At 38.7% G+C, this 12903-nt stretch overlaps 1 protein-coding gene and 1 non-coding gene across 7 annotated transcripts in view; one reads left to right on the top strand and one right to left on the bottom strand.

The window, feature by feature from the left end:
* Window positions 1–221: 221 nt before the first annotated feature.
* LOC127953338 (E3 ubiquitin-protein ligase rnf213-alpha) overlaps window positions 222–12903 on the bottom strand; it is a 125083-nt gene continuing 112401 nt past the window's right edge. For all 6 annotated transcript variants that reach the window (XM_052552492.1, XM_052552491.1, XM_052552493.1 and 3 more), the window contains one exon: window positions 222–1104. In XM_052552492.1, the coding sequence (XP_052408452.1) occupies window positions 951–1104 (154 nt within the window). In that variant the 3' untranslated portion in view covers window positions 222–950. The remainder of the gene's footprint in view (window positions 1105–12903) is intronic.
* LOC127953958 (small nucleolar RNA U3) lies at window positions 5057–5268 on the top strand. Its single transcript, XR_008153385.1, has one exon. It is a non-coding gene; the product is annotated as a small nucleolar RNA U3 (small nucleolar RNA).

Below are 12903 nucleotides of genomic sequence, written 5' to 3'. Positions count from 1 at the left end.
TTTCGAGCCAGTTTACTACACCACTGTAAGTGAGCATCAGTCGATAGCAACCAGGAAGGTCAATGTTCTATAGCTCCTTAGAGCATATCAATTAGGGCAGTCAGTCAAATTATATATTAAAAACTGCATCTGAAAAATATTTTTACTGGGGGGCTCACCTTCCAAACAAATCACATTTTTAAACATACTTGTTATACAACATGCCAACTTTGAAGTGGATGTAAACATTTAATAACTCTTTATTCAAATCCATGTTAGTCACAGAAAAAGTAAACATCACAACATTTTCCAGCACACATGGTGATCACAGAAACATTGTTTTAGTATAGCACAGAAAAAAATGCAATGGAAAATGAGGTTAGAAATCCCTAAAATGTTGTAAAAGGTATATATTTTTATTTTTTATGGAACACCTATGTTATCCAAAAAAAAAAAAAAAAACATTAACCAAAAAACAACATACTATCAAAAACTTGGACAAAGACATAGACATAAGGGCATTCAGGTCTGGGCTCACGATGTGGAGTGTATATTTCAACAATCAACAGTTCATGTTCTTAAATGAGTTTGTAGGTATCTTAAAGTAACAAGCAAGTAAATAAGGAAGGGATGGTTAAGCAAATGTTGCCAACTTCCAAACAAATCAGAGAAAAAACATTTACAGCAAAAAAGTTACACGTATGATTGTTTTGAACTTTCTGTACTTTGACTAAGTTGCACTGTACTTGCTAATTATCAAAGATATTACTTTGACAGATTGAACCTTAATATTACATTACAAAGTTCTTTATATAAGGGAGCAAATATACAGCATAAGGTGCACAAAAGGCATGGTTTTCACAAATTTATACTGATGACTTTTTTTTACTGATGTCATTTGTAAATAATTTCTAAGCTTTCTCTGATATAAGAGTGACTGGGTAAGACAACAAAAGTACATCATACAGAATCTATCTTTGGTTTCTTTCTTGTCTGAGAAGAACAGAGAACATCCATGTGTCTGTGTACTGTGAGAGCAGGATCTCTTCTGGGAAGAACTCATCAACCTCAGGAGGAATGTCCAGATCTTTTCGCTCCATGTAGGACATAACCGTGTCTTTAAGGCTGGAAGACAGAAAGAATTTAGTGAGTTATAATAGATTAACATATGTTTAATAGGGGCTTTAGAGTGCACATCACCAAAATCTTACAAGGCATCCACAGATTCTGATCTGCAGATTGCTGTAGAATACAAAACCCAATTTAATTAACTTTGATTATCTTGAGTTATAGCATTTTCAGTGTAATACTTTTTGCAACCACAATTTTATAGTTTTTTTTTTTTGTAAACTGCATACAAATTTGTGGACAGTGAAAGAAGATTTTTTTTTGGTTAATAACTACATACATACATACATAAATACATACATTCATACATATACACACACACACACACACACACACACACACACACACACACACACACATATATATATATATATATATATATCGAAAACTTTTGGAATTTGAAGATCAATGTAAATTGTACTTAATTTGTGTACCGGGAAACATACCAGTATCTTCTGTTGCTTACGAAGGGCAGAACTAAATGGAAAACAATTATATTTCAACAAAATAAGAAAAATTTAGCCATCTTCATCGTGTTCAAAAGTTTTCACCCCCCAGCTCTTAATGCATCTTGTTTCCTTCTGGAGCATCAGTGAATGTTTGAATCTTTTTAAATAGTTGTGTTTGAGTCCCTCAAATGTCCTCAGTCTGAAAAGATGTATCTCAAAATCATACAGTCACTGCTGTAAAGGGTTCAAATATGCAAAGATGCTGGAAAACTGAAGAATCTGCAGGACCTTAAAGATTTTTCTGAAGAATGCTGCTCAGTTTAACTGTTCAGAACCAACAAGGGACTCATGCACAACCATCACAAAACAGAAAGACAGTCGAGGATCATCAGGTAACAGCACACAGCATTAAGAACCAAGGGTTCCCAAACTTTTGAGTGGGGTTATTTTAATAATTTCAGCAATTCTTTTGTCTTGTGGACTAAATGTTAATATCTTTTATGTACAATATCTTACTCAGGACAGTACTAAATAAAAAATAACATGCATTTAGTATGATCTCTCTTATTTTTTGAAAATTACTCATATTTTCAAAGATTCTGCAAGGGGTGCCCAAACTTTCGATTCCCACTGTGTGTATATATATATATATATATATATATATATATATATATATATATATATATATATATATATATATATATATATATATATATATTCACACACAATATATAGTCAGTATAGGGGGAAGACAGGGCCTAGCGGGGGAAGTCCCGGCCTAGTGGCTAGTTTCGGGCAAGCAATACCATGACTTAGGTGCCCCTGAACAACGCATTAACACCCAACTGCTCCCCGGGCGCTGCAGCATAAATGGTGTGTGTGTGTTCACTGCTGTGTGTGCACTTTGGATGGGTTAAATGCAGAGCAAGAATTCAGAGTACAGGTCACCATACTTTGCTGTATGTCACACATCACACTCAATGGCCATTTTATTAGTTACAACTTACTAGTTTGCCTTCAGAACTACCTTAATTCTTCATGGCATAGATTGAACAAGGTGTTGGTAACATTCCTCAGAGACTTTGGTCCATATTGTCATGATAGATTCACACAATTGCTGCAGATTTTGTCAGCTGCACATCCGTGATGCGAATTTACAGTTCCACTACATCCCAAAGCTGTTCTGTTGGATTGAGGTCTGGTGACTTTGAAAAAAATATGAGTAAAGTGAATTCATTGTCATTTTCAAGAAACCAATCTGAGATGATTTGAGCTTTGTAACAGGTGCATTATCTATAATTAGGATCCATACTTTCATGCTCTTTACACCAAATTCTGACCCTACCATCTGAATGTCTTAGGAGAAATAAAGACCCATCAGAGCAGGTCAAAGCTTTTCCAATCTTTTATTGTCCAAAATTGGAGATCATGTGTCAACTGTAGCCTCCTTTTCCTATTCTTAGCTGATAGGAGCAGTACCCGGTGTGGTCTTCTGTTGCTGTAGCACATCTGCTTCAGGGTTCAACCTGCTCTGTGTTCAGAGTTGGTATTGTGCATTTCTTGGCTGCAAAGACTGGTTACATATTGTAACCAGACGATGTAACCAAACCCACCAATTCACTATCTCAACAAATTAGAATATGTTAAGATGCCAATCTGCTAATCAACTCAAAAAACCTGCAAAGGTTTCCTGAGCCTTCAAAATGGTTACTCAGTATTTCACTAGTACAAGGCTACACAATCATAGGGAAGACTGCTGATCTGACAGTTGTCCATTAGACAATGAAGCTGGCTGTTCACAGAGTGCTGTATCCAAGCATGTTAATAAAGTTTAGTTGAAGGAAAAGGTGTGGAAGAAAAAGATGCAGATCCAACAAAGACAACTGCAGCCTTATGAGGATTGTCAAGCAAAATCGATTCAAGAATTTGAGTGAACTTTACAAGGAATGGACTGAGGCTGGGGTAACGGGCATACAGACATGACAAGGAATTTGGCTTCAGTTATTGTGGCTCTTGTTATGCCACTCCTGAACCACAGACAATGTCAGAGGTGTCTTTCCTGGGTTAAGGAGAAGAAGCCATTTACCATTCAAATTTATAACTGAGACTAGATTATTAAAAAACAACACAAAAAAATAACAGTAATGTTATTACCTTAATCCTATAAAGACCTTTATTTATTTATTTTTTAATACTAGCCCATCATGCATCTTACCAGCCACTCTGCGTTAAGTGCTGATTAAAAACTGATTAAAACTTGCAACTCCGCAGTGAGTCAGTGTCATGGACGGAAGAAAGAGCAAGTATCAATATATTTTCTAGTCTATATTTCCATCTTGTTATGCCGTTATTTTTTTTTTCTTATATAAATTATTTGTAAACAGAGCAGACACTGTCTGTGTCTACACTAGACAGTTGTGCCACATCCCGCTGCGCTAAAAGTATGTCTAAATTTTATGACATCACAATAGTGTCAAATCATCAGTACATTTCGTCATAAGTAGAATGAGGCATCAGTTTACTGATGGGGATCATGTCCAATGCAGACAACATCACTGGGTTCTATTGTCTTTTGTAGGATCGTGCCACTCATGCGTTTTTTAATGGGTTATAGTTACAGCACTGCTTGTTTTTTATGTTTTTATTAAATATCTGTATTGACTGCATTATCATATAATCATAGCATTTACTGCCATGCGAGCCACAACAGTAAAGCAGATATGCTGTTCTAGTGCTGCCGCGTTCATCTTCATTTTGTAGAGTGAAACATATGTCTCACTCAGTAGCAGAGTATGTGGGTGGAATGGAGCGGCAACAATTTCCCCTCCGCACTCTGAGCATTTAATAATCACTCCACGCTCACTGACACCAGAAACACCGCTCCGCCTTCGCTCCGTGGATAAAGTATTTCAGTATGTTTGATGTGTTATGTTCATAACTTAGCCTATAAAAATACAAAATAAATAACCTTCTGATCAAGCTAAATATGTTTAACGTGAATTTTTGATGAATATGCAGTTATATTACGGGCTATTGGCATGAATTGTACACGTGATGGAGCGCCCTTGGAGCGAGTGAAAACCATGACGCTCAGACTCTTAAAAGAATCTGCTCTTAGCTCCAGTCAGAATAACACCTCTCTGCAGCATGTCTCTATATCAGACACTCGGGGGAGGGTTGAGCCCACTCGGAACTACGGGAGCCCTGAGTGGAGCGTTGGTGGATGTTAAAAAGAAAACTGATTTTCATTCAAACAAACCGATGTAAATTACACATTCAAGTTAATCGATAAAATCGATTTATCACCTGCCCTACTTGCTTTAAACCTTTAAAGTTTTTAAAGCATTTTATACATGTTTGCATAAATTCTTCTTTCAGAACTGTCTGGAAAGGAGAGATGTCTTAACACTGATTTTTTCTCTAAAACACAGTTTTAAATGAAAACTGAAATAAAAATGATATTTTATGTTTTGAGAATGGCCAACCCTTGTCTGCAGATACAGACTATACTTTCAGGGATCATTTCTATAGTTACTAACTAGGAAATGTGTTTCAAAAGAGTTTTGTCTTCCTAACTACGATGATGAGCGAGAATGTGCTTCTCTAAGTGTGAATCGGATAGTGAACTATGATATATTCACAGTGAGCTACCATTGATGAACGTTCAGGATTCTTTTTGAATCAATGATTCAATGATAGGGGCAGCTGTGGCCTAATGCTTAGGGAGCTGGACTAGCTACCGTGCTGGCAGGAGTTGTAGTTGGGAGGGAGTGAATGAACAGTGCTCTCTTCCACCCTCAATACCCATGGCTGAAGTGCCCTTGAGCAAGGCACTCTGAAACCCCAGTTGCTCCCCGGGCGCTGGATCTATAGCTACCTACCTCTCCGGGTGTGTGTTCACTTCTCACTGCTGTGTGTGTGCACTTAGGTGGGTTAAATGCAGAGCACCAATTCCGAGTATGGGCTACAGTACTTGGCAAATGTCACGACTTTAACTTTAACTTTTCACTTTCATTGTTGCTTCTGCTTTGAGCATTGTAAATAAACAAAAAAAAAATGTCTCCAAAAACTCAAAAATGTTTTCTGTTATGTCTGTAACGCATGTGTATTTCCTTTTATAAATCTAAAACAGCCTGTAAAACATGTTCATAGACGGATACTTTACTGAAGTCTGGATTCTGTTTGGGATCTAGAAAAACAAAGAGATGGTTCAGTATATAAGTTATGAATAGACTACATTCTGTGCGAATTTATATTTCATAGTTTAAAAAATGTGACCCATCACGGACACAATTCAGCAGCACAACTTTCAAGCAAAACGATAAACAAGCGTTTTTTTTTTTTTTAATTGGTGATATAAATTTTTTTGCAGAATCTGTTAGTTGAGATCACAAAGATGGCTCTCTTTGTTTGAGATAGCAGTATTGGTATATTTAAAAGCGTACATTTTGAGGTTGAATTTGGCTTGTTTTTCAGATATTCTAGCACGCAGTAGGGGCGTGTCATCGTCTGTGTGTATTTTCCTTACTGGATAAGCCGTCTTTTGTTTCTTTTGTTTTTGCCCCCACCCTCCAAGGGAAGCGTGGCTACTTCTTATGCAGCAGTCACTGATTCTGAAGACGATCTGAGCAACCATGAAAGCGGCATAATAAGACTGAATAATATCCCTAATCTACAACTGAGTGAAGATGAAGACGAGGAAGAATGTATCGGACTGGCGTAAGACGAGTTGGATCGTGTTGGAGAAAAGAGAACTCTCTGCATGGGAGACAGTACTGTAGCCAGAAGATTTCTCTAGACATTATATACAACATAAGGTTGGATTCTTTAGCTGCAGAATAAGAATGGCAGTACATGCGGAATGGCAGGACAGATTCACAGTGCAAACTTTTTTCTTTCTTTTGAATTTGAATTTAATTTTGAAATTAAGTTATAATAACTAATAAACTATATTGCGCCATACAGTAGTCAACATTTGAAGTGATTCAAAACCTTTCTTTAAAGTCCTAAAACCAAAATGACGAGTCCTATCTAAACCTGCTAAGCAATTTTGAAGCATTTTGAAGCATTTTGAAGCGTCATTGAAGCATTGTGGGCAAAGACACAGAAGGTAACTGAAACAACGTGGTTTAGGTCAAGGTGATCATTAGGGATCCAAGCACATTGGTTTGTGTAGATGATGCAGTTACACAATGGACTTTTCAAGTAAATTCTTCTTTGTCCTTATGTGAGTACTATTATATGCACAACATGAAAATCGTTAACTAATATTGTGTTCCTTCTTCACTTATTCAGTAATGCTGATTATGTGATAATTTGAGAAATATGTTGTGAATACTATTAAAATAAGATAAAAAGTAATGGTATTTAGGAGATTATAGTTTTTGCATAATTACTATATTGGGCTTTATTAGTTTATGAAAAAAAGAATGAATGTTTTATTTATGCACGTATGAAACATTTTCAAGTCTTTGAACAGATCTTGAAGTATTTGCTATTCTATGGTGCCATGGTGTGGACAACATTAGCATTGTAGCCTTCATATGAAAGGGGCCAATATAATTTGAATGATTACAAATATTTAATGATTAGTTTACTGATAATATACCATGTAAAATTGATGCTTTAAGAGTTTAATTTTCAACTTTGAATGATTACTATGCGAGTTGCTAAATTTGTTTTTACAATTATAATACAAACTATAGAATGATGAAAAAAGTACTACAGTTATTGTTTTCATAATATTTACTATTGAAAATTGTTATTTTGTATTGTAATGAAGAACGTTTTTTTTCTATTAAGCACCTTTTCGTAAATACGGCTTTTTTTTTTTTAGGATTTACATTTTAAAAAGTAGCCTACTTCAACCATTTTAAGCAGCTTGAACAAAACCTGTTAATATTTATTACAGACCACTGTAACTGTCTATAATCAAAAAAAAAGTTTATTATGAAAATAAAAGTGTGTACACCAGTTAAATTGTACAATGAAGAAATTGCTAACATAGTAAAATAGAGTTTTAGGTTTTTCTGTGTTTAGATGCTGGACAAATCAAATGTAAAATAACGTGTCATCAATTTAATTAAATATAGATTCATTCTTATTAGAGAAAAAAAAACATGAATACATACACGCATAAAAAGACGAATGATTTTCAGTTTTTCATAGATTAAAAGTTAAGACAGAAAGCTGGTAAATGCAGTCGCTTTAATATTCAAATCCAGTATCATGATCCACTCCATGATCCATGATTCTTCAACAGTTTATGTTCACGTGGCTGTTTTCGTTTATATTCGCCAAGCTATTATGTATTTTGAACTAATCTTGTATGTGATTTGTCCGTTCTTGCTCTGATATTCTGCCCTTAGACAGTCTCGCGCTGTCAAATGGTCTTTCATTTTCACACTTAAACAGCTCACAAACATCTGAATTTAGCTCTTTTTAAGTAACTTATATTGTCACATCACCACAGCACATGTGCCTTGGTGAGTAAAATTCTTTTGAGCTTGCTCCAGAAATTGCAGAAACAATTAACATATAAACATACAGACTTCAACAGATGAAAATGTGCAATATGCACATACATATAGTCAGTACACACAGTGTACTATTAGACATATGTACAGTTAACACTACACATTAAACACAATATGTAAATACATACAGTTAGCACTACACAGTATACACTATCCACAGAATGTACACGTTTTACATTATGTAAACATATATACGGAATATATATATTATATTAATGCAGTGTGTATGTATAGTCCAATGTTGAACTGTTGGAGTTAATGTGCAGTGTGTTGCATACCATATTGTGGGAGTATGCTGTAGGGCAGTGGTCATGTGCGTCATTTGGTACCAGGCCACACAAGAAAGAATAAATAACTTACATTAAAGCTGCAGTCGGTAACTTTTGGCGCTTGCGTCTAGCGGAAGAACATTGTAGCCGGAGCTGCTTCTCTCTGTTTACATCTATGGCGAGTCACGCAGGTACTGTGCTACTCTGCAGCGTTGCTGACCCCAACCAGACTAAAATAGTCTGAATATAAACACTTATTATAAGGGTACCGTAGTGAATCAGGAAAAGACAAAAACATGGTTTGGGAAAATAGATTCATGATGTACTCGCTCATTATATATATTTTTTACATTTTCGACACAAAACAACACTGGCACAACCCTGCGCTGATTGGACCAGTAGAGCCGGCAGTGGTGGATTTTTGCGGTATCTTATATTTTTAAGGCACGTTTAAACATCACAGAGTCAGTGAGCGAGAGGATGTTATTCATGTTATGTTGTTGCTAATAAAGTTGCATAAGAATACACAGTGGATTCATGTTTATTACTATATTTACAATATACCACAGTTTTTATGCCAGTCATATCATTTTATTTTGTTGTATTAATCCATCACACCTTAAACACCGGTCCGTGAAAATATTGTCTGACATTAAACCGGTCCTTGGTGCTAAAAAGGTTGGGGACCGCTGCTGTAGGGTGTATTAGTTCTGACTGTTCATCAGTCTGATAGCCTGAGGGAAAAAGATATCCCTCAGTTGGCTAGTGCAGGATCGGATGCTGCATAGAAGTCTTCCTGAGGGCAGCAGAGAGAGCAGTCTGAGGGACGGATGGCTGGAGTCACTTGATGATCCTCCGGACTTTCCTTATACTCGCCTGTGGTAGATGTCCTGGAGGGAGGGAAGCTCACCTCCAACAATGTGGCTGGCAGTTTGCACTACCCTTTTTAGAGCTTTACGGTTGCCAGCTTTGCTCTTTCCGAACCAGGCAGTGATGTAGCCCGTCAGGATGCTCTCTATAGTGCAAGTGTAGAATGTTCTGAGGATGCTGGGGCTCATTCCAAACTTCCTCAGCCGTCTCAGGAAGAAGAGGCGCTGATGTGCCTTCTTCAGCACTGTGTCAGTGTGTGTAGAAAAGGTGAGCTCCTCATTGATGTTAACGCAGAGGAACTTGAAGCTGCTTACCCGCTCCACAGGTGTCTTGTCGAAGGTGATGGGTGTGTGTTCTCTGCTCTGTCTCCTGAAATCCACCACCAGCTCCTCTGTCTTGTCGATGTTGAGTGAGAGGTGGTTCTCCAGACACCATTTAGTCAGGGTGCTCACCTTCTCTCTGTATAGAGAGGCTGTCTCATCGTGGTCGGTGATCAGGCCCATCAACGTTGTGTCATTAGCTAATTTGATGATGACGTTGGAGCTGTGTGTGGCTGTACAGTCATGTGTGTACAGGGAGTACAGGAGGACACAGCCCTGAGGAGCACCAGTGTTGAGGGTCAGCGGGGATGAAGTGTTGTTGCTCATTCTGACCACCTGACTTCTGCCTTTCAGGAAGTCCAGGATCCAGCTGCACAGAGATCTGTTTAGTCCCAGATTCTGGAGCCTCGCAACAAGTGTGGCAGGCACTATGGTGTTAAATGCTGAGCTGTAGTCCACAAACAGCATTCTTGCTTTCTTATTTTCCAGGTGGTAGAGAGCAGTGTGCAGGGTGAAAGCAATAGCATCGTCTGTAGAACGGTTGCTTCGATATGAAAATTGTAGTGGGTCCAATGAGGCAGGCAGCACAGAGCAGATTTAGTCTCTGACGAGTCTCTTAAAACAATTACTGAAGATGGGTGTGAGAGCAACGGGCCTCCAGCCATTTAAGCATGTGATTTTGTTTTTCTTTGGTATGGGCACAATGGTAGATTTTTTGAAGCAAGAGGGAACCACAGAGAGACAGAGGGAGAGGTTGAAAATGTCTGTGAAAACACTGGCTAGTTGGAATGCGCATGCTCTGAGTACGTGGCCTGGGATGCCATCGGAACCCACAGCCTTATGGATATTTACCCGTCGGAAGGATCAGGTCACAACCGCGACAGAGACGGAGAGTGCACTCACATCTTCTGCAGCAGCCACGGGAGCGCTCTCTGTGTGGACGGTGTTGAAAATAGCATAAAAGAGCATGAAAGTTATTTAACTCATCTGGTAGAGAGGCGGCGATGTTCACAGAAGCTGGTTTATTCCCTTTAAAGTCTGTGATGTTATTTATTCCCTGCCACATGCTTTTTGCATCGTTGGTGTTGAATTGTTCTTTAACTTTGTTTTTATATTGTCTTTTTGTTGTTATGATGGATTTTTTTAGATCGTAACTGGCTTGTTTGCGATCATCAGCGTTGCCGGATTTAAAAGCGGATGTCCGCGCTGACAAGGCAAGGTTTTTGGTTGGGGTAGATGCGGATTGTTTTTGTCGGCACTACATCTACTACACACTTCCTGATGAAACACGTTACAGTTTCTCAGTATGCCTCTATGTTGCATCAGATGCTGCCTGGAACATGTCCCAGTCCACATGATCAAAACAGTCCTGTAGTATAGCGTCTGATTGGTCCGACAAGCATTGAATTGTCCTGAGGGCGGGTGCTTTCCATTTCATTTTCTGCCTATAAGCATGCAGCAGCAGAATGGAAGAGTGATCCAATTTGCTGAAAGGTGTGTGGGGGATTTGTAGGCATCTCTAAAAAATATTTTGGCACTATTGTTCTGAAGTTGGCTTTGTTAAAGTCCCCCGTAACAATAAACGCTGGATCTGGGTATGCGGTTTCCTGCTCACTTATATTCAAATACAGTTCCTTGAGTGCATGGTCCCCCGTAAGCTCAATGGCTGAGTCTGAAAACTCTGCTGACATCCAGGTTTCTGTGAGGCAAATAATGCAGCAGTCCCTTATTTCTCATTGTTATGAGATATGTGCCTGCAGTTCACACCGTTTGTTGTCCAGTGACTGAACGTTAGCCAGCAAAATGGTTGGGAGAGGTGGTCGGAGGGGACGACGTCTGAGTCTGATAAAGACGCGGACTTTCTTCCCACTTTTCCGGTGGCGTTTCCTCGGTCGTGCCAATGCAGCCCAGACAAAGGGCTCTGATGTGATGTCATGTAAACAAGGTGCCAGCGTTCAAGAACTCAAAGTCCAATTTGCGCTTCGCGATGTAGGAACCTATGCTTAGATGCGTGTGTCTGTCGTAGACAGTTATACAAACAACATCCAACATGTAGAACAACAAAAAATCAAGTAAAACAAACGAATAACAAAAAAATAACGAAAAAACATTCAAATCAAAATAGCCGACGTCCTGTTGGTCATAGCTGATGACTGTGAATTAGAAAGTTGTCCATCTTGATAAGAACAATATATGTACCGAGTTTGGTGTCTGTAACTAAAACTAACCCCCTCACTTTTGACAAAAGGTGGCGCTATAGAGTGCTATCTATCATTGATCCTTTATATGGTATTTTTTGTGGTTTTGATGGATTTTCTGAGATCGTAACTGGCTTGTTTGCGATCATCAGCATTGCCGGATTTAAAAGCAGATGTCCGCGCTGACAAGGCAAGGTTTTTGGTTGGGGTAGATGCGGATTGTTTTTGTCGGCACTACATCTTCAACACACTTCCTGATGAAACATGTTACAGTTCCTGAGTATGCCTGTATGTTGCATCAGACGCTGCCCGGAACATGTCCCAGTCCACATGATCAAAACAGTCCTGTAGTATAGCGTCTGATTGGCCCGACCAACATTGAATTGTCCTGAGGGCGGGTGCTTCCCATTTCATTTTCTGTCTATTAGCATTGCAGCAGCAGAATGGAAGAGTGATCCAATTTGCTGAAAGGTGGGTGGGGGAGAGATTTGTAGGCATCTCTAAAAAAATATTTTGGCACTATCGTTCTGAAGTTGGCTTTGTTAAAGTCCCCCGTAACAATAAATGATGGATCTGGGTATGCGGTTTCCTGCTCACTTATATCCAAATACAGTTCCTTGAGTGCATGGTCTGTGTTGGCTTGAGGAGGAATGTAAACAGCTGTGATTATGATGGCTGTGAATTCTCTTGGTAGCCAGAATAGTCAACACAGAAGCATTTGAAATTCCAGATCATGGGAGCTGAAGGATTTAATAGAGTGTAGGTTCCTCTCATCACACCACGAGCTGTTGATAAAAAAAAAACAAACGCCCCCAACTCTGCTTTTCCCCGTGTTAGCTATTTCGTTCTCTCCGAGCGGACGACGTCTGAGTCTGATAAAGATCTCTTCCCACTTTTCCGGTGGTGTTTTCTCGGTCGCACCCATGCAGCCCAGACAAAGGGCTGTGATGCGATGTCTGTAAACAAGGTGCCAGCGTTCAAGAACTCAAAGTCCAATTTGTGTTTCGCGATGTAGGAACCTAAGCTTAGATGCATGTGTCTGTCGTAGACTGTTATACAAACAACATTCAACATGTAGAACAACAAAAAATCAAGTAAAACAAATGAATAACGACAAAATAACGAAAAAACATATTCAAATCAAAATAGCCGAC

Source organism: Carassius gibelio, chromosome B3 (genome assembly GCF_023724105.1).
Source record: "Carassius gibelio isolate Cgi1373 ecotype wild population from Czech Republic chromosome B3, carGib1.2-hapl.c, whole genome shotgun sequence".
Classification (NCBI taxonomy): Eukaryota; Metazoa; Chordata; class Actinopteri; order Cypriniformes; family Cyprinidae; genus Carassius; species Carassius gibelio.
Note: the sequence above shows the minus strand (reverse complement) of the source record. Positions and strands in the feature narration are given on the sequence as shown.